Below are 22035 nucleotides of genomic sequence, written 5' to 3' on the forward strand. Positions count from 1 at the left end.
TAATATTTGAATGTTAGTTCAATAGTGTAGGATTTAAATTAATGTCCAATACTTCAGGTATTATATTTTATAAAGTTTATTATCCAACAAAATAAAACCATGTGACTTAAGTTTTTCTACCTGCTCAAAAAGCCCCCTCTATCAAAGCTGTGACAGGAAGACACGAGAATGAGACATAGAAATCCATGTAATTTATATCCTGTCTATGTCAGTATGTAATGACAGGAAGAGAGTAGGGTGCTGGGAATTTTTGTTTTACTGGGAATCGTTTTTTTTAGGGAATCAGTTTTTTAGGGTAACAGATTCTAATTACACAATAATAAAAACTTGGGTTACAAATGAAGAGAATAATATGTGTAGAATTTTAATTATATTTTTTTAAAAAAGCACAAAGAGGAGTCAGCTAGGTAGTTCAGTGGATTGAGAACCAGGCCTAAATATGGGATTTCCAGGGTTCAAATGTGGCCTCACACACTTCCTAGCTGTGTGACCCCGGGTAAGTCACTTCACCCCCATTGCCTAGCTCTTACCACTCTTCTGCCTTGGAACCAATACATAGTGTTGATTCTAAGATGGAAGTAAGGGTTTTAAAAATAAAAAAAGCACAATGAATAGTGACCATTTAAAAAATGTCCTGATAAATGTACTGAGGTACATCTTAATTTAACAATAACTGTATCTAGCTCTCTTTTGGAATAAAAAAAGTTTGTCTAATTTTAATATTTAGCAGTTTATGTTACTAATTGTGTATCCATGATGTAATTTATGTTTTGAGACAAAAAAGTGCTAGAAAAAATTGTGTCCATTAGGGGTGTAAGAAAGTAGTAGTATGTTGTATGTTTGGGGAAGGTGAAATGTAAAGAGGGGCTCAATAGGTGTTAAAAAGATTGCATTTTTTGAAAACAGTGTAATGTCCAGGTTTTAACCAATAACAAATATGAGTCCATTTTCCTGAGAAATAACATTGTTTATTAATGGGGGTATGCAATGCCATTAACAAAGAATGTATCTTTTGCCAGCCTCCTAAGTGAAAAGCCCCTAGCCGTGACTCTCCTTTAAAAAGGAGCTATATCCTCTTCTGATTGGCCTGACAATTTGTCCCTCAGACTTCCCATGGCAGTCTCCATTGATTGATTTCTATACATACATACACACTGTAAGACTGAGAATTAAAATCCTTATTGATGATATTTTTATCTAGGCTGGATGATATTTGAATCCCAGCAGGGGTTGTTTTCCTTTTTTTTTTACCCAAAGTTCTTTATTTCTGTTGAAGGTACTACTTTGAGAGAAAGAGAGAGGAAACATGTAAAAAAGAGTGAAATATTGATAGAACAAGATGGGGAAATATGATATTACCTCAAGGGTACAAGTAGAACAGAAACCAATACAGAGACTTTATATTGCTGTATGACCCTGGTCAAGGCATTTAACCCTGTTTGCCTAGCCTTTACCCATCTGTCTTATAGTTGTTATTAGTAAATTTTAGTAAAGATTTTAAAAAAGATTAAAAAAAGAAAAACATATGGATAAGAATCACATAGTGTAAGAAATAAAATTTTGGTATGCTATGGTAGATGAGATCATGGGTATATCAAAATATTAAAGAAATGAACTTGTCTTAAAATGGCAAATATTACTGAGTGAGTGTGTTATAGATCCAGGGTCCAGAAGTATCAGTGAAAGATAAGATATTTGTTAATGACTCCTCAGTGGTTTGAGTTATAGAGACACATGACAGAAGAAGGAGTAGCATTGGAGAAAATGGTGGAGAAATGTAGTTTCTTTAAGAAAATGTCAGAGGAAAGGATTTCTGGGTCAGGGGGGATCCAATAAAATGTACCCTAAAAAAAGAAATTATGTTCCAGAAATAGAATGATTATAACTGAATCCACAAGACAGAAATCAAGAAGCCCATTAAAGTTGTAAATTCATACTGTAGAATACTGATCTTTAAAGTATGTACTCAGCACCCTTCTTCTCCTTAGGTTTGATGTTCCTATAAGGCACATAGACTGACCCATGGGCTTGTTTTTTGTGATCCACACAGGGGTCCTGATAACCCTTTGACTGCAGAAACCAATGACACACCTTATTCCATTGCATCAGCAACAGAATTTGTTTTCCTTCTTAACCAGAGAGGCTCAAGGGGGTGTCCTTGTGATGAAAACTCAGTACTGGGAGAGACAGAATCCAGTATCCAGATAAGAGTCAATTATGGGGTAAAGTATAGGCATTTTGCCAGGGTTTAGTGAAATGCCTAGCACCCCTAGCTGTCCTTTCTGTTACCAACTGTCAGGGAGTCAGTAATGGTGGCTGACCTCAGGTTTGACTTAACCGAAGTCTCTTAGAGTTGACTCCGTATTTGAACCATATCACCCTCCATCTCCTTGATACTCCAAAGACTTATCTGACTGCGTTCAATATAAATTAACTGATTTATTCAATTGGGTAGAGGTTGGGGATGGAGAGTAGGAGCAGTAGCCTTAAATTAATGAAATAGTTGTATGGAGTCTCTTTAGCCTAGCCAAAGCTAAGGCTCCAGTCACAATGTGGGTTCCTTTCTTCTTCTTTTCGTCTGCTATCCTAATCTAAATGAATGGATTCAAGTTTTTCTTCAGCTGCTCCTTAGAAAGTAAAATGTGTTTCAGGCTGCCTCAGCAGGCTTTCAGAGTTCAGCCCTTCCAGCTGCTGTAAATGTTCAGCTAGCCCTGTTTGTTCCAGGAGAGACAGGTATAATCTGAGGTCAAAGGTATAATACAAAGTTCAAAGGAAAGGTTGGGAAAATCCTCAGGTAATCAGGGATTCAAATCTTGACGCAGGGAATTAGCTTCTTCCTCCTCAGAGTTCAGGAAACCCACTCTCCCTTCAGTTCATTCTCAGAGTTCTTTTTTGTTCCTTCCAACTGCTACTCCTGTCCATCAAAGTCTCTCTCCTTAACATTTTTCAAAGCTTCTCTCTGTGCAAGGCTTCCCTTACAAAACACACACACACACACACACACACACACACACACACACACACACACACACACACACACACACATATATATTATTTTGGTAAAGATCTTTTATTTTGTCATTACATGTGATACATTTCCACAAGTTTTCTGAGGTTACGAGATCCCAATTGTCTCCCTCTTCCCATCCCTCCCCCTTCCCAGAGCTGGCAAGCCATTTGGTCTGGGTTACACATATATCATGATGCAAAACATTTCCATATTGTTCATTTTTATAAGTGAATAAAAACCAAAACTCAGAAATAAAAACCCAGATAAACTAAAGTGAAAAAATGTATTCTTTAATCTGCATTCTGACTGTGTGGGACTCGAGCCCACTGACTGAAAATGGAAAAAAAACCCAAGACTAAGATTACAAAGCAGCAAGCCAATATATTACTTTTACTGGCAGAGGGCATCTGCAACAGAGATTTATCTCTGTTGAGGGGCACCTGCTGAGCTCAAGGCAAGTGTTTAAGTGTGGTTTCAAGGGGGGTGGGTTTCCTTGTGCACTTCAGGGGCTCACAATCTTAACAACCAATCAACTAATCTCTCCTCCATGCTCATGATCACTTCCCTAAATCGAAACCTGACCCTCTTCTGTACTCGTGAACACCCCTAAAAACCCAATCAGCCTTATTATACACACCTCTAGCCAAGTTGCAGTGTAGATTTAGCCTACATGGAGAGGTGGGGGGAGATTGTTATAGATATTGTTAGTATTTCTGAAGCATTGATAATAATAATCTGAGTTTGTATGAGAGCAGTAATTTAAAGCATTTTTCAAATAAGTAGAATATTCTAGGTTATGAAATACATTCAGTCATTCTTGAACTTTTTATGCTCATAATTCTTTATAGGTATTTTTGTTAGTGAAGACTTAGTTGCCTTTTCTGCTTAACACATAACCTTGAACATAGCAAGCACCTAAGAGATAGATGTTCCTCCTATGTGCTGTGGAAGTCTAAGAGGATCTTGAAACCCTTTTTAGCCACTATTCAAAGTGAGACCAGGGAAACCCATCTTTAAAAATGAAACATGTTTGAGAGGGGGGGTGAGGCTGGGGGCAAGAAGAAGAGAGAATAACAATTCCTGAAGAGTATCCTTATTGTAGGATCAGTATAATTCATCATCAGTGTGGTGCCATAGCAATATAGAAGGGAGGGGAGGAGAAAGAGAGGGAGAGGAGCTCAAAAATTTATAAGAAAACCTCTTATTTATATGAAAATTGTGATACCATCAATCCCTAAAGGGATTATCCTTCAAATAAACATTTTTAAGAAATGGTCTAGGTAAAATCAATAATTTCGATTAATTTTTTGTACAAACAAAACTAATGCATAGAAGGGAAGCAACAAATTGGGAAACAATCTTCATTACAAAAAACCCTGACAAAGGTCTAATTATTCAAATTTATAAAGAACTAAACCAATTGTACAAAAAATCAAGCCATTCTCCAATTGATAAATGGGCAAGGGACATGAATAGGCAATTTTTAGTTAAAGAAATCAAAACTATCAATAAGCACATGAAAAAGTGCTCTAAATCTCTAATAATCAGAGAAATGCAAATCAAAACAACTCTCACACCTAGCAGACTTGCTAACATGACAGCAAAGGAAAGTAATGAATGCTGGAGGGGGTGTGGCAAAGTTGGGACATTAATGCATTGCTGGTGGAGTTGTGAATTGGTCCAACCATTCTGGAGGGCAATTTGGAACTATGCCCAAGGCGCTTTGATCCAGCCATACCACTGCTGGGTTTGTACCCCAGAGATAATAAGGAAAAAGACATGTACAAGAATATTCATAAAGAGCTACACTCTTTGTGGTGGCAAAAAATTGGAAAATGAGGGGATGCCCTTCAATTGGGGAATGGCTGAACAAATTGTGGTATATGTTGGTGATGGAATACTCTTGTGCTCAAAGGAATAATAAACTGGAGGAATTCCATGTGAACTGGAATGACTTCCAGGAATTGATGCCGAGTGAAAGGAGCAGAACCAGGAGAACGTTGTACACAGAGACTGATACACTGTGGTACAATCGAATGTAATGGACTTATCCATTAGTGGCAATGTAGTGATCCGTAACAACTTGGAGGAATCTTTGAGAAAAAAACATTATCCACATTCAGAGGAAAAACTGTGGGAGTAGAAACACAGAAGAAAAACAACTGCTTGAATACATGGGTGGAGGGGATATGGCTGGGGATGCAGATTCTAAATGAACATCCTAATGCAAACACCAACAACATGGAAATAGGTTCTGCTCAAGGACACATGGAATACCCAATGAAATTGCACTTAGTGGCGGGAGGGCAATAATGTGATTCTTGTAACCAAAGAATAATGTTCTAAATTGACTAAATAAATAAATTAAAAAAAAAAGAAAAAATAGATTTAAAACAATAAAGATTTACCCTTTTAAAGAAAAAAAAAGAAATGTTCTAGGGTTGGAGGTGTATGAAGATTTAGAGAAACTGGGAGGAAAGGCAAATTTATTTTACTGTCTTCCTCAGACTAAAGGGGATTAAGAGGCCTTTGTCCTGCATGGAGAAGGATGGGGTGGGGAGATCTTAAAAAGTTAAATAATTAGCTTTAATATGGATACAAAGAAAGGAATTTAGGACTGGATTACCCTGAGAGGCCTCTGACATAATGGTATATACTCAGATTTACTCTTCAGTCTAAGGCTAGGTCAGTCTGGAACTTCCCTTAAAGCAAGTTTCTAGAGGACTTAACTTAATCCTGTCCTGCAAGGGAGATAGACTGACTCTTTAAAATATTAGGGTTACAAGCCAAAATGTTACTCTGAGAATTATACACTGATTCCATCCCACACTTTTGAAGTGAAGTAAAATGAACTGTCATTTTGTTGTAGTTTTGGACCATGGTTTATCCTTTAATTTCAGTTAAAAAAGTAATCTTGTAAAAGAATTGTGTACAAAGAGCATGCATGAGATTCGCCTACCTGCCATCACTACTATTGTTCTTCAATTCTCTTTTTTTAATGAAGCTATATAGAATAAATTATTTTGCATTGTTTGTGTAAAAGAAGGTTCTTAAAATTGTGATTGAAATATCCTTAGGAAAGTCATTGGAAATAGTTTTTTCCCCTCCACTTTATTTTCTATATGTACTTACATAATAATATTTTTACCATATTGTTTACATGCAGTGATATAGTTACAGGATGAGAAATAGGGATACCTAAAGAATTGATAGACTGAAACATAGGAAGACCTGCATTCATGTTCATACTGATGGCCGGGGCAATAAAATTTTGAGATCTATGCTATTGTATGATGCGGAGGGAGAAAAGAAGAGAGGAGGGAGGAAGTGCTTGCATTGGGGCTGTTGGGCAGAGGGGTGGGGCATGCAAAAAATTTCCTCAGGTGCAGTGGAGAAGGGGGAATGTGTGCCATGCCTTCGCCAGTATGGGTTTAGGTAATGGAATTTAAGTGACTTGTCAGGATCACATACTTAGGAAGTGTCTGAGGCCAGACCTCCCATCTCTAGGTCTGGCTCTCTATGCACTTAGCCACCTAGCTACCCCCTGAAAGTGTATTTTAGAGGAAACCTTGTTAATGGAAATTTGAAAGAGCAGTTGTCCATTTGTTTCCAAATTCAAAATAATTTACTTCATTCCTCTTTTTCAATTTTGGTGAAATTTTTGAGGTTTTGAGAATTTTGGTTAACACTTCTAAAGATTAGAAAGATTTGAATTTGAGATTTATAGCCCAAACAGATTCTGTTCTGCCCCCTAAAATAATTTCAGTCAAGGATTAGTGTCAATAGGTACCTTTTAAATATCAGTCATTGTTATACCTGAATCAATTGACTGCTATACAACTTTAATCTAGCCAAATAAGCTTATTTTAAATGAAATTAAATGAGCATAGGTATATATATATATAGTTGTCTATACAACTCCATAAAGTTTCCACACCATAAAAAAGACCTAGTTAGAACATTGTACCTGAGGAGGAGAGGAGAACAGCATAGATGGAATAGTTTAGGAAGAAGTAGTGCAGCTCTGCTCTCTATTCATACCTGTTTCAACAAAGGTCTAAGGCCAAGATGGAGAACCTATGGCACATGTGTGAAAGAAGGCATGTAGAGGAGACCCCTTTGGGCACAGGCAGGCCTCTGGCTTGACTAGCTAAGCTTGGTTCTGTCTCCAAATGCAGGGGGTTGGGCATTCTAGCCTCTTTTGACTGTTGTAGGGACTGAGTGCATTTGATCCCTGTCTGGTAGCCTGGCCCCACCCTTAAAAAGGAAAGGGAGGGTATGGGGCACTGGAGCCTTCCTGCTCTCAAATGCAGGGGTGGGTGGGACAATGCATGCAGTCTGGGGGAGGGGCACACAGTCTTGGGTGGGGTGCGTCATGGCACAGAGTCCCTAAAAAGTTCCTAAATGTTCACCATCATTGGTCTAAGGAGATTGCCAGATTGAAAAATTATCCTGAATTCTTAATGAGGAACCTCCCCTTGGGGCTTTTAGTTTCTTTATCAAAAGAAAGGATTAGTTTTGATGGCTCATATGGTCCTTCCCAACTCTATGTCTGTGATCCTATTGAAATAGTCTCTAAGATACTCTGAGTATGACAAATATTGTCTAAACCTATTTTATATTCTCCTTACCTATTTGTAGTACTCTCTTCATGATGATAACTTTTATATTTACATATTACAAAATACTTTGTTCTCATTTGATCAAAACTACTCCGAGGAAGGTTGTATGAGGTAGGTCATACTAGGATTATTTACATTTTATCAGTAGGTGAAATGACATGTAGCTAATAAATAACAGCTAGGATTTTCACCTTTATGTCCTCTGTTCTCTCTACATATACTTTGAGACCTCTCAGTAAGAAATTGATAAATGATTGTTGAATTGATTTGCTATTGTACAAACTGTTTCCATGCAGGGACTTTTGCTTTTAATCTTTGTATCTCTAATGCTTAGAGTAATGCCTAAAGAGTAGGTGTTTAAAGTGTTTGAACTTTATTGGCCCCTATTATGGTTCTTTGAAAATGAAACAATTTTTTAAAAATTCCTTACCTTCTGTCTTAGAATTGATACTTAGTATTGGTTCTAAAGCAAAAGAGCAGTAAGGGTTTAAATAACTTGGCCCAGGATCACACAGCTAGGAAGAGTCTAAGGCCATTTTTGAACTCAGTACTTAAAGTCTTAAGACCTGGCTATCTATTTATTGAGCCACCTAACTGCCAACTGAAGTTTTCTGTTTGTATTTCTATTTTGATGTTTACTTACTTTATTTTGATGTTGCTTACTTTATTTTTGCATATACTTGCTTTGTATTTTCAACTTTGTAACTGTTCATTGTATAATTTTTCCCTTTTCCTTTCCTTGATCTAAATCCCTAAGGTACTGTAGTGTTAGATGTGATAAGTGAGTGTTTATTGTTTTGGGTAAGAATTTTAGTTTAGATGAGATATAAGTTTGTTAATGCACAAATGCCAAAAATATTGTTTTCAGCACTATTTTGACTTTATGAAAAAAAAACTTTATACTTATGTTATGAGTAAAAGTTAAATGTGTGTGAGTTTGCAGACTGACAGAAAAAGAGCAGAGTTCTGGAATTCTGAGAGAGCAGCTGCTGTTGGTTAGAGACTGAGGGCTGTGGCTTTTCCCCTCTGGGTGCACCTGAGGAGAATTAGCTTTTCCCTGTGGATTTTGACTGCTTGTTTATCACATCTTATTGTTGCTTGGATTATCCTGTACCTGTTGTCATTTTGAGACCTACTGAGTTCCTGTATTGTGACAAATAATAGATGATCATGAGACTATCACTGGACCCTGTCCAACTTGTACAAAGACCTTCTACCTTTAGATTATCCAAGTGGGGTTTAGCATTAGCTTAGTTAAATATAGTAAATTTGGGGCATATAGTGAGTATAGGGAATAGAGTAGGGAACCACTCAGAAGTAATATCTGTGGAGAGATTTATAGATCTGGGGAGGTATGGCTATTTATTGAGTATATCTAAATCCCTTGCAACTTATCCTTAATTATATTAAACACCTGTAATTTGTAACATGAGAGAGAGAGAGAGAGATCTCAGTTATCTCAGAGTCTGGCTCTGACTTCACTGGGCTTGAATACCTTTCCCAAACCAGGTTACTGGCCTAAATTAACATCCAAACCTATCCCTAAAACCCAACAGTTATATCACCCCTGAAAATGAAACGTAAAATTGTTGATATTTAGGGTTGTGTATTGTAAAAATTAAAATTAATATGAGGTGGCATTCTTTTTTTTTTCTTTGATAGTAATTTGCCTCTTTTATTTTCAGTTTTCCTTTTGATGAGTATATATTCTTCAGTGTACCTGGACTTTTGATGATGTATTTTACACCAATAGTTCTGAAGTGTGCCTTTAAAATAATATGAGTCTATGTTTATGAAGTGAAACTGCAAAAATATTTCTTATGGGAGATGTAGCATTTTAAAACATAAATTACAGAGTTCAAATGCTGTAGGATCTTAAGTTTGGGAGATTATTGTGTATTATGAACTGATGAACTGCAGGTTTTTCTGACATATTTATTTTCCCGTAGTCATCCTCCCTGTGTTCTACCCCCACCAAGATCTTTATTGAGAGTTTTGCGGAATCTGTTTGGGATTTCACAGAATTTGCAATCACTTATATTTATATAACTACCATTATACAACTGCAAGTATTTGTTTCTATTTTGGAAATATCTTGGGGTTTCAGATTATTTACAATAGTCTTAAGAAGATTGCATTATAAATACTTTATTTTAAAGCATTCCTCTAATTTTTTATTACTCTTAAGAGAAATTCCACAGAATATTATTAGAAAATTTTGGTTACTGTTTTTGTTTTGCAGACTATATTACATTAATTGTGGACAATAGAAATGATAAAACATCTTACAATATTTGAAAGTTGCTTTAAAAGGGAATTCACTAAACACTAGAAATCAGACATTAGTAATCACCTAGTCCAATTCTTTTATTTTATAAATAAGGAAGATTAGGTATAACAAAGAGCCCAAAATGATGCAGTAAATTTCATTGTTTTCCCTTACAAAATGAAATACATGTACCTTGGTAACAGTTCATGTGTTTATCTGTCTTGGAATAGGGCATGGTAAAGGAAAGAAAAATGGAATTTAGGAGTAGTTAGCAAGCTTCTTTCTTTGAAGACTTTTTTTTCTTGGAACAAAATTTTAAATCTTGGTTTTTGTGAAAATACAAGTTCATGTGCCCAAATGTACCCTCAAGCCCATGCGAGCCGGTGCTGCTCCCCCCACTATTACCCCTTACATGGTAAGGAAGGAAGTGCTCATATTGGACCCCTGAACAGGGCAGGGCATGTGAACTTCTGTCCTCAGGCATGATGGAGAGGGAGAAAGGAGCAGCTCCCCTCTGCCATGCTGCAGCTTGTGTGCCCGGGCTTTGCCAACATGGGACAACAGGATATTGCTTTTTTTGCTTTTTTCTTTTTACTCTAGACTTATATTAACTGACTTTAAATGGACTCTTTCTTTTCCTTACTGATTTATATTTCTCACAGTAGCTATTCCAAATTTTTGTTTCCCCAATTTTACCTCTACCCAAAGCAGATGATCTCACTTCATGCTTCTTGAGAAAATCAAGTCCATTTGCCATGAACTCCTGCACTCTACTCTTCTAAGCTTTTTTATATTTTCATGTCCCCTTCCTAATCCCTTTGGCCTTAGAGAAAGAGATAGTTTTATTCCTTGTTAAATGAATTCATCCTATATTATTGAAACTTTGCTCTATCAACTGCTACATCTCCCTTTTTAATGTTCTATTTCCTTTGCTGGCTCTTTTCTATCTTCTTAAAATGTGCTCATTATGCCCCTATTCTAAAAAACCCTGCCTGATTCTTATTCCCTACCTTTTCTCCTCTTTATTGTCAACATTTTTTTGAACCCTAGGCAATTGGGATTAAGTGACTTGTCCAGAGTCATACAGCTAGGAAGTGACTGAGGCCAGATTTGAACCCAGATCCTTCCCACTTCATACCTGTCCTCTCATCATAAAAATTCTTGAAAGAATAGTCATCTACTACTTTGCTCATTAAACTCCTTGTAACTTTCCTTCTCCGTTTTTAGGGAGTTTTGTGTGTGTGTGTGTGTGTGTGTGTATCTATCTATCTGCTCTGTCCTTGACTTTACTGTCTTCGTTTTGTGCATTTTCTTCCTTTATGCTCTCAATGACTTTCATAGCTTTATCATTTCCATGAGATGTATAAATCTACATCTCTAGTTCTGTCTTGTCTGCAGAGCTCCAGTCCTATAGTTTCCATGTTTCTTACTTATCCAAACTGAACTTAACTGCTTATTACTGTAATTTTATTTCTGTTAATGCTAGCGCTATTTTTTCAGGCACCTAAACCTCAAAGCTTGAAATCATAAGATTAAGAGCTAGGAGGGGACCTTAAAGGTCACCAGTCCCATTGTTTAACAAATGAGAAAACTGAGTACCAGAAAGATATAGTGATGTGTCCAGAATAAGACAGTAAGTAGAAGATCTGGGATTTATTTAAACCCATGTCCTCAGATTCCACTACATGCTGTTCCCTCAGTAACTGAATCTTCCATCACTCATTCTCCACATCCATTCAATTGCCAAGTTCTGTACCCTCGTTATTACTTGAATCTTTATATTAGTGCAATAGTAGAAAGAAAAAGCCACCAGTATCATAATGTTAATGTTTGCCTGAAGTATTGATTCACTTGCATGGCTTATGAAATTCTTGATTTCTTTTCATAGTTGCCTGGGGAACCCTAGCCCACTTCTTCTACCTCTCTCCCTAAGGAATGCTTTTTCAGAAAATTCATCCATTTCTCTTATTTGCAATTGGAGCTTTGTTCATGTTGTTTATTGATAGCCTGTGTTTCATCACTTGAAAACCACCTGTTCATAAAAATGTAAATATTTGGAAAATTAAATGAAGTACAGAAAGGTATAAATAGAGCAGTTTTGTTATAATTTTTACCTTAAAGCTAATTTAACATTAGAATAAGAAACTGGAATTTAGAATGTTTTTGCTTGTGAATAATCCTTATAGTCATAATAAAGAAGAAATTTTTTAAAAATAAAAGAAAATTTATCCATTGAGGATGCTTTTTACCACAAAATTTCTGATATTCAAAGTTTGCTGGATCAGTATTGTACCATATAGCAATTGAAAGCTAATTATGGCTGTGTTAATAAAATAAAAAAACATAGACATCTGTCTGTCTCTGTGTATATCTCTTTCTCTGTACCCCCCCCCCCCCCGTTCTATCTCTTCTCCCTTTTTTCTGTGCTTCTGTTTCTTTTTCATTCTTATCTCTCTCCTTTCTATCCTCGTCCCTTTTTCACTCTAGAGTATATCACTCTTATTAGTCTTCTCCTCTTTCCTTCTCTTCTCCTTTTTCCCTGGGAAATGAAACACACTATTCCTCCACCATGGAATACAAAAGCCATCCTTTGATACTTATGCTCCTGGTCAGCGAAATCCTAGGGGTGCATGATTCTTAGGTTTTTCTAAAAAGAAAAACTTTTCCCTTTAAACTGTCAGATCTTGGAACATCTTAGATTCTTAGATCATTACTTCCACTGAATGGCATATCTTTTATTTTACTGTGCATCTCTTAAGTTTACTTGTGCATTTTTGTAGATGTTTAACATTTAATTTTATAAGATTCTAGCCAAGTTCTTTCAGCCAGTGCACTAATCCAGTTGCTATTTCACATTCATTATAAATAGAAATATAAAATAGAAGATCGCAGGGCATTCCATTAGAGACCCTTCTTCAGGGTGGCATGAATGCATTTATTTGTTTTTCTTTGAGTCCTGTCATATTGTTACAAGGGAATCACTTTAAAAGACTGATATATATTAATTTAAGGTCGCCAAGGAATCAGCTATGTAATTCCTAAATGAAAAACTCAAGTCAGCCGTCAGCCTTTTTTGGAGTTTAATTACAATAGGAGCAAGAAAGGAATTAGAGATATATATATAGAGAGAAAGGGGAGAGAAGGGAATAGGGCTTAAATACCCCTTCTGTTTAGGCTGGGCCAAAAGGCCCAAGCCCTTAGATAGCTGGGGCAAAGAAAAGAGATCAGTCCCTATTACTCACGTGTCCAAAATGGAGAAACAGTCTCAGAGGCCCCCACCTTCAGCTTCCTTCAGAGCAAGCTTCCTCAGAGCCCAGGAACCACACCGACCAAAAACTCAACCCCCCCCCAGTCTCCAGACCCTCCTATCTTTAAGGACACCATCCAAGTTGCCTCCCCTCAGTCCTCACATCTACCAATCACTCTTCATCAATTTCCCTGTCAATGGAGGCTCTTGCTTAACCCAGGACCGCCCAGAGGTTTCTGGCTTTTGCACATGTCTGTTGAAGGTCATATTTTCAAATGATTAAATCTATACTCCTTTGCTACAGCCCTTTCTAAATCCTGTTAACTTGAGTATGGTAGAGATTGGAATAATTAAATTTTGATCTAGGCTGCAGCCCTTACTCAATCCTATTAGGACTGAATAGGGTGGAGTATCTCCATTGTACCAATTCTAAAATCAATCAAGACTCAAAGAAATTCCTGTTCTATGCTCAAGCATAGGTCAAAGTCCTTTCCATTGTTCAGCAAAGGGTTTCTGTCCTAAAGTAATCTTAAGAAGGGAAGAGAAGGAACCTTCCATGCCAATGGAGTTCCCATTCCAATAGACTATCAGTAAGAAATTTTCCAAGTATGAAATATCCCAATGGTGAAATTTTCAACAATTATAAGTCTAAGGAAATTTGAGGTTTACAATATTTGAATAAACTTTTTTTGAATAAACCCAATTCTCTCACCTGGACTGTATCTCTCTAAGATTATCAGTCACAAGGGACTTCTTTAAATGCCCTTATTAAATTTAATTACTCATTGACAGCACTTTGTTCTAAAAACTTTTTTTTTAAAGGAATTGATGCTAGTTTGGCATCTTGTCCTCATTTTACAGGAAATGCTAGCTCACAATTATAGAATACTTATAGATTTTCACAGTACTATCTTTACACAATCCAGTTTGTGCTCCCCCCTCTCCTCCATTTTACAGATGAAGAGACTAAATTTCATGGATAATGGTTTTTCCCCCCTTTAAGATAATATAGTAATAACTAGGACTTGGATTTAAGTTTAATATTCCTTGTTGCCTTTCTCTTTACAGATGAGGAAACTGAGGCCCAGAGGCCAATCAATCACCTTACCTAGAATCATATAGCTTAGAGTGGGGACTAGCTAGGTCTTCTTATTTCTGGTCTAGGAAGATTTAAAATGAAATTTTAGACCTAGAAAGTTATGCCTAAAATTTATATGTAGCATTTATTTGTGGTTTTTCTTTTTTCTTTCAGGTGGATGCACGGAGCATACCAGTGTTAGCAAAATGGCAAAATTCTTATAGCATTAAAGTTGTACTTCAAGAGCTAAGGCGTCTAATGATGTCCAAAGAAAACATGAAGCTTCCACAACCTCCAGAAGGACAAACATACAGCAATTAATTTTAACAAATCTCAAACTTATCTAAACCAACAACCTTCTACTCATGTTAATGTCTTGATTAAATCTCACAATGCAGAACCCACACATTAAAAGAATTCCAGCTGGTATACATGACCTGGACATTTGTAAGAATATATTTAATATATGTACACCCATTATGTTTTCAGGCACAATGGGAAGAAAAATGCAGCACAATTTTTTTTTTCCTCTTATCAAGGCACTATCATTTAAGCATAAACCTGGAGTACTCCAAATGGAATTCAGGTTTTACAAGATGAAAGCATGGCAAGAAGTATCAGATTGCTGTGGAGTAATGTATGTTTCAGAAATCTAATTTCTCAAGAAGGAAAATTATAAATGGCATGCTTGGTCCATCTTGCTTAGTGAAAGAGCTGCAATGTAAATTGTTTAAAGTAACAGGTACAATAAATACTGTTACTAATTTTGTTTAATTTTTGAAGAGGTGTGGGTACCGACTACTAGTAGTAACAAAAAGTATGTTCAGGATTGTTTTGATACCTGTATTTATAAAAAGGGGGGAGGGAGTAAGGGAGGGAGATGGATTTCTGTTTTAAAGCAGCTCCTGTGTGTTACATGTAACAGACATGGTAAATATTTGTTTACAGTCTTTGTTCTGATAAACCATGAATTTAAGTTTAAGTGAAAAAAAAACAAAGGAAATAGGTGTATGGATATGTGATTCTGAGATTAAAGTTAGTCTTAAAATGTAAATAAAATGTGGAAAGTATCCTCAAGGCTGTGCCATTTCTATGATACTGCTGTAATATATGTACAGTGACTTGCAGAAGTAGCTAAAATCAAAATTATTGTATCTTGTCAATCTATTTGTTCCCCTATTTTTGTATACTGGTTAGTTGGACTTTTGGTTATTATTGCTAAAGAGCAATTACATAATTGGTCTTATCCCATCTTTGAGAGAATAGAAATTCCTTGCATCGTGTTTTAAAAACCTTGTAGCTTTTAAACACTTCAGAATTTTCAACACCTATCTCTTATACTTCTGTTTTCACATGCTATTTTAGTTAATATCTTTTTTCTTTTAATATTTTTTTTCCTACGAAACTTGAGGTTCTTCCCACTAAAAGACTCAATTACATGGAGTTATATAAGCATGTATTTTCTTTTGATTATACTGTCTGTCCTGAGTGCTTATGGTACAGTGCCATGAACTAGAATGAATTTCAACCATACCTCATCAAAAACATCTCCAAATTTTATTTTTCCTGTGGTTTTATTACTGTTTTTTCACATTAGGAGCCTTGGTGTACCATATGGTTTGAGATAATCATTTGGAATCATCAGTAGAGTTTATAGCACTCTGCTACCTTTCCTTCATCAGATTATATAGTTTATTAGTGTAAAGGATACTTTGGCTAAATTGATATATTTTAATATACCTTTAACCCTTTAATTTTAATATTATTCACAAAGAAGTTTAAAATGTTGCTAAACAGACACATCTACACCACTACACTTATGTAGTATATTGGAAATGATTTGGGATGATTATTATGATTTAAAAATATATTCTACTTTTAAAATGTTAACTTTAAAATGGTTAGAGGATGAAGGGAATTTATATGGATTACCATAAAGCTTTGTAAGGTCTTCATTGACCTGTGACAGTCTCCATCAGTATGTCTAAGTACTTTTTCACTGTGAGAAACTGTCTTGCTCTACATGGAAGCTAGTAAAGTATGGTTGTGGGAATATAAATTATTTACTCTGGGAACTCTGTATTACTTTAAATCATCTGTATGCTTCATATATTTGTGAGGCTGAGAAGCTCTGGAACTATGTTCTTTTGTGTTCCTTCCTCTTATCCCCACAGTTGTATTCAAGTGTTGGTTTTCCAGCTCCATGTTGTCTAAGTTAACTCTGCAACGTATATTCATCATTAATTTTGGGGGACTATGGATTTCTGCAGAAACTTGCATGCCAATTAACAAATTTAGAAAGCAGAATCCTTTTTTTTTTTTTGCATGCTACAATTGAGCTGTATGTAGCAATCAAAGCCATGCTGGTTGGTTATAGAAGGGAGATGATGTAGAACCACTCCTACATAGAGTAACATCTTAACAGGGCAGTTTTTAATGCAGATTCCCCTTTGTTTCTCTTGAAAGGAGGTCAAGATTCCAGGAGTGTATAGTCTTAAAATTTTTAAGTGAACTGTAAAATTGCCTTAGATGAATGTTTTTAAAGGTTAGTAAGAGAAACCCTTAAAGGGTGATCATATGCTAATAAAGGATTATAAAACAACTTTTTCTTGTCCTGTTAGGTCAGTGTTCTGCTTTCTGAATTGGTCATATATTAAAATTTCCCCCTGTGACCCAGCTTATGTGAACTAATGAGATTTACATTCATTGGCATACTATGATTTTTCAGTGTCTTGAAACATCCATTTGTAATTTTGTAACTATGTAAAGCCTTTGGGGTGTGATGTAGGACCTTCATCATAAGATCAAAAAATATTTAATCAATAGTTTGTGTGTTCAGAGTAGGTTAGATTGACCCATGTGTGTTCCAGGAGGTAGTTTCACAAGAAATAGATGAAATAAGGTACTTAACCTGACAAAGTAAATATTCTTATTTAATGCATCTTACTGTGACTTAAAATGACTATTTAATTGTTTTATGTACCTGGCAAAGAACAGTTAGAAAATGATGCTAATTGCAAAAGATTTAATATGTATAATCATTGACAATTCTGATTGAGTATATCAATCCAAAATATAAAACACTTGAGTTCATGGAATTCAATTTAGTAGGAAAATGAAGCTAAATGCCTAAATATGATTTTATTTTTAAAGCACACAAGCAATAATAATAGTAATAATACCTATTTAGTCTATGGCCTTGGAAGCATTTAGAAAAACTGAAATTTTATTTCACAAATCATCTTTAAATGGATTCAGATTTTAGACATGTAAATTTTGTAAGCCAGCAATAAGTTCAATAAATTCTTTATTTTGTAGAAAGTTCTTAAAGGCTAAAAACAAGAATGGAATAGAATATATTATGCTTGATTATGGTCAGTTTAGTTTGAGTTTTGACATTTTCATAGATATTACAGTACCAGATTGTTTTTCAATTATGTATCCTAGTGTGTTACATGCAATCTTATGTAGCATTTTCACATTAGAATGGAATTCTAATACTTGACATTTTGAATTTTTTAAATTTAAGCCTCTTTTCCCTAATCTCATTCTATTCTTTAGTTAAGTTTGTTATTTTACTTTTTACCAACACTAGCTTGATGGAAATTATATCTTCTCTCCCCCCCCTCCCCTCATGAAGATGTCAACTTTCAGGTTTAAAAAAAAAAGTGTGTTTGTGTGTGTTTATGTGTGTATATATACACACATACACATGTGTAAAAAAAAACACCTGAAAGAGTGTGTGTGTGTGTGTGTGTGTGTGTAGTGTGGGTAAAGAATATACATGGAAAAGGAATGTATGCATATTATATTTACTTAAAGGAGGAGATGCATTAGAAAATTTGGTTAAATTTATATTTTTTTAATGGTCTTTAAAATCAAAATGAATAAGTTTTATCAGAAGTTAACAAATATATTGAATGGGAATATCTTTATGATAGTGCTTTTTAAAAAATGCTAGGTTAAAAAAAAAGTAATTCTAGAATCATAGAAAATAAAGACAGAATGGCCCCATGAGACTTTTTTTCTAGAGAAATTCTAATAGAAAGGAAGAAACCAGTATGATAAAAGCTAATGAAAACATGGCAAAACCTTTGTTTTGTGAAGTTATGCTGTTGAATTTGTGCTTTTAAAAAGATAGCTATGAAAACCCTGTTATTAAGTACTAATTAGGATGTATGCTATCTAAATGTTTTATTAGCATATATATCCATCACATGTAGGCCTATTCAATAATTCCCAAACCAGATTAGTTTTTGGTTTGTACAAATTTTTGATGAATCTCAATAAAAATCAAGTCTGTTTGCTAATGTCAAAAAGGACCCTGGGGAATTACCCTTTCTAGAATGAATATATGAACAAATATGTATTGTGTAAGTGCCCTAATTGTTTTGTATACTGTCAGTTATAAGTCCTGAAAGAACCTGGTTTGGGTTCTGATTAAATTAATATTTACTCTTGTTTTGCTGAGTAACTGGTGGTTACTTTCAAGATTATTCAATTAATTGAGTGCCTAATATGAAACATGGCATTGTGCTTTGGGGTTTGGCAGGGGCCTAATAGATAAAATATAATAGATCATGTCCTTAAGGAGTTTACCATTTATTTAAGAGTACTAGTAACAAGTAAGAGTTAATCTCTGAAGTAAATTTTTATTTTTCACTGGATATTGTGATCTGTAGCTCGAATATAAAGTGACGGTTTGCCAGAAGAGTTAAGGGAGTAAGGTATTGCCAAAATCAGTAAGTCCTTTTTGGCTAATTTAAGAGAAGGCCATATGGCTTAACTGGAGCCATTCAATTGAGCATAAATGAGTCAAAGCATGGGCAACAAGGAAGCAACTGCTATGAAAGGGAGTAACATAATCAGGAGTATCTTAAAGACTAATGTTTTGCAAGAGGAGGAGGAAGTCCATGATGTTAAAAAGCTGCTCTCAGGATTCGTGGATGTTCACACCAAACTTCCAGTTAAATGGGTGGGACTCTATAAAGAGGGCCAGATATTTTATAAAGTGAGTGGTGTGGACCTACTCATGATAATCTTTGTTTTTCCACTTCTGGTGGGAGATACCCTGCACTAAGAGGAGGGACCAAATATGTTGGGGAGTGGCTAGACCAGCGGTTCTCAACCTCTCAATTTGTAGCAATGAGAATACATAATGCATATCAGGTATTTACATTCCTAATCATAACTAGCAAAATTACAGTTTTGAAGTAGCCACCAAAATAATTTTTTGGTTTCGGGTCACTGCAACATGAGGAACTGTATTGCGGGGTCATGGCATTAGAAAGGATGAGAACCACTGCGCTAGACAGAGTTAGCCTGGAGTCTGGTAGGGAAAATGCAATATAATTACAAAATCATTGGTATTTCTGAATGTGGAACTCATCTATGTTAAAAAGTTGGTAGCCTGTTTTCTAAAAGCAATTTGAAGATATACTTAAATGTACCTCATTATTATTATTATGTACAAGACTGAATAAAAACACCTTAGAAGGAAAGCTATAAAGTGGTTTGGGATTTGGAGGGAGAGGGAGAAACAAACTAACTCTTTGGTTTTGTCAGGGATAAGAGGAGCTGAAGGAGGCATTTGATTTGAATTTTGTAGGCCTAGTAAGGTTTTATGGTAAGATGGTGAATAAACAGTCATACTATGCAGGAATTTCCTCTAGAACTTGAATTAGAGGATATAGATTCAAATAATTGGTTACCTTTGTGACCATAAGTAAGTTTTGACCTTCGTGGACTTCAGTTTCTTTGTCTTTTAAATGAGAATTAATTAATGAGACTTGTCCTTAATTCTTTCCTCAAACTAAAAAATTTGGCAAGCAACTTGAAGTTGGTAAGCCATTTAAAACTTTTTTAAAGTAACAAAAATAATGAAGGCTAAGTATATAAGTTAATGAGATTTAGTGCTGAGTAGGTGTAAAGCAACTGTTTTACCCCTACCACCCTTTCCCCCTAACAAATATGTTAAAATTTTGTTTAAAACTATTCCCCTTAGAGTTGACTTGGAAAGTTTTAGGTTTTGTTTTCCAGCCCCATGGCTTTCAAGTCAGTAATTTTATGCGTTATTTTATGTACTGCTTATTTTTTATTCTATTTTATGTAATAATTTTGTATACTATTCAATTCAGGAGATCTGGGTTTTTGTCCTGGTTGTCCCCCCTAGAAACAGGACCTTGGCAAATCATTCAGTCTTGTGGGAGTCTCAGTTCCCTCAGTAAATTGATGTTGGACTAGATTATCTCTTGAGAATCTACCCAGCTCTTATCTTCCTATTTCAAGAAGTTTGACTCCAGAGAAAGAGATTGTAAACCTGAAGGGGAGGTAATGTAGAGGGACTTTTCTTTTATTTTCCTCAAGATTAGGACAAATCTAAGCATATTTTTAGGAGTGGGCAACAATAGTAAGTAGTGAATATAGCTTGGAACTAATAGCCACAGTTATGGTCAAATTGTTTTATATCTTCACAAGAGTACTGTAAGAAATTACCTTGAAGAATTGTATTAACACATTTGTATTGTACTTAAAAAAAAAATTTAAACCCTTACCTTCCATCTTGGAATCAATACTATGTATTGGTTCCAAGGCAGAGGAGTGGTAAGGGCTAGGCAATGGGGATTAAGTGACTTGTCCAAGGTCATACAGCTGGGAAGTGTCTGAGGTCAGATTAGAACCTAGGACCTCCGGTCTCTAGGCCTGGCTCTCTATTCACTGAGCTACCCAGCTGCCCCTTGTATTGTACTTTTAAGTTTACAAAGGACTTGCCTTAAAACTATCCATTGTGATGTTCAGCTATGTCTAGTTCTCCATGCTCCATGTGATTATTCTTGGCAAAGATACTTAGAATGGTTTGCCATTTCCTTCAGTGGATTAAGCAGACAGGTTAAGTGACCCAAGAGTCACACAGCTAATGATTTGTCTGTGACTGAATTTGAACTGGAGTCTTCCTGACTTCAGGCACAACACTAACCACTGAGAAAACTAGCTGTTTCATCTATTAAGTAGTATAAATTGCTGTTTTAAAAAGGTTATGAACATATATGAAATAAAGATATGTGATTGTTGGTGGAATTTGAACCCAGAGTCTTCTGACTTGGCACTTCATATACAGTATTTGCGCTTATATATAACATGCCTTAATATATTAGTGAGCATAGAAGAAAGATGATGCAGCAAAGTCCTCTAGTATGTAACCTCATTTTAGTGAGTAATATAAAATTAAGCAACCTAGAAGACACTGTAAATAGTAAACTGAAGTGTCATTCTTAGAAACTTCAAATCGTTGCTAGGAAAAGATTAAACCACTTTTATTTAATTTGAGTTTAACTCATAACTCTAATGGAATGATATATTTTGATACTTTAATCTATGATTTTATCCATGTGGGTGATTCCTGTACTGGGGAATACTACAATTTGTACATAGCCTTTTCAACCTTTCTGACTTTTACTTCATACTTTTCCAACTAAGAGCTAAGGAATTATACTATTAAATTCTGTCATTCTATACTATCTAAGCTAGTGTGTATTGTGCAATTTAGTCATGAATAATCTTAATAGAAATCAAATTAATATTTCTGATCAGTGCTAAAATATGAGCAATACTTTTAACAGTTTAAAGCTTTCTGGTTTAGAAATCAGGAAATGGATTCTAATCCTATTTCTACCACTTATGAATTTGGAAAAGTGACCAACTTCTTTAGGCTTTGTTTTCCTTAGTAAATTGAAGGAAGTTGACCCCTTTAAATACATGACATTTTAACACGATTCTATATAAAGATTTAAAAATGTTTTTATTGTGTTA

At 35.3% G+C, this 22035-nt stretch overlaps 1 protein-coding gene across 4 annotated transcripts in view; it reads left to right on the top strand.

The window, feature by feature from the left end:
• UBE2V2 (ubiquitin conjugating enzyme E2 V2) overlaps nucleotides 1–18688 on the top strand; it is a 73121-nt gene extending 54433 nt beyond the window's left edge. For 2 of the 4 annotated variants that reach the window (XM_007487147.3, XM_007487146.3), the window contains exon 4: nucleotides 14401–16828. In XM_007487147.3, coding sequence (XP_007487209.1) covers nucleotides 14401–14547 — 147 coding nt within the window. In that variant the 3' untranslated portion in view covers nucleotides 14548–16828. Of the gene's footprint in view, nucleotides 1–14400 lie in introns of all 4 variants that reach the window. The other 2 variants (XM_007487145.3, XM_007487144.3) reach the window with 1 other exon arrangement.
• The last annotated feature ends 3347 nt before the right edge of the window (nucleotides 18689–22035 follow it).

Source organism: Monodelphis domestica, chromosome 3 (assembly GCF_027887165.1).
Source record: "Monodelphis domestica isolate mMonDom1 chromosome 3, mMonDom1.pri, whole genome shotgun sequence".
Lineage (NCBI taxonomy): Eukaryota > Metazoa > Chordata > Mammalia > Didelphimorphia > Didelphidae > Monodelphis > Monodelphis domestica.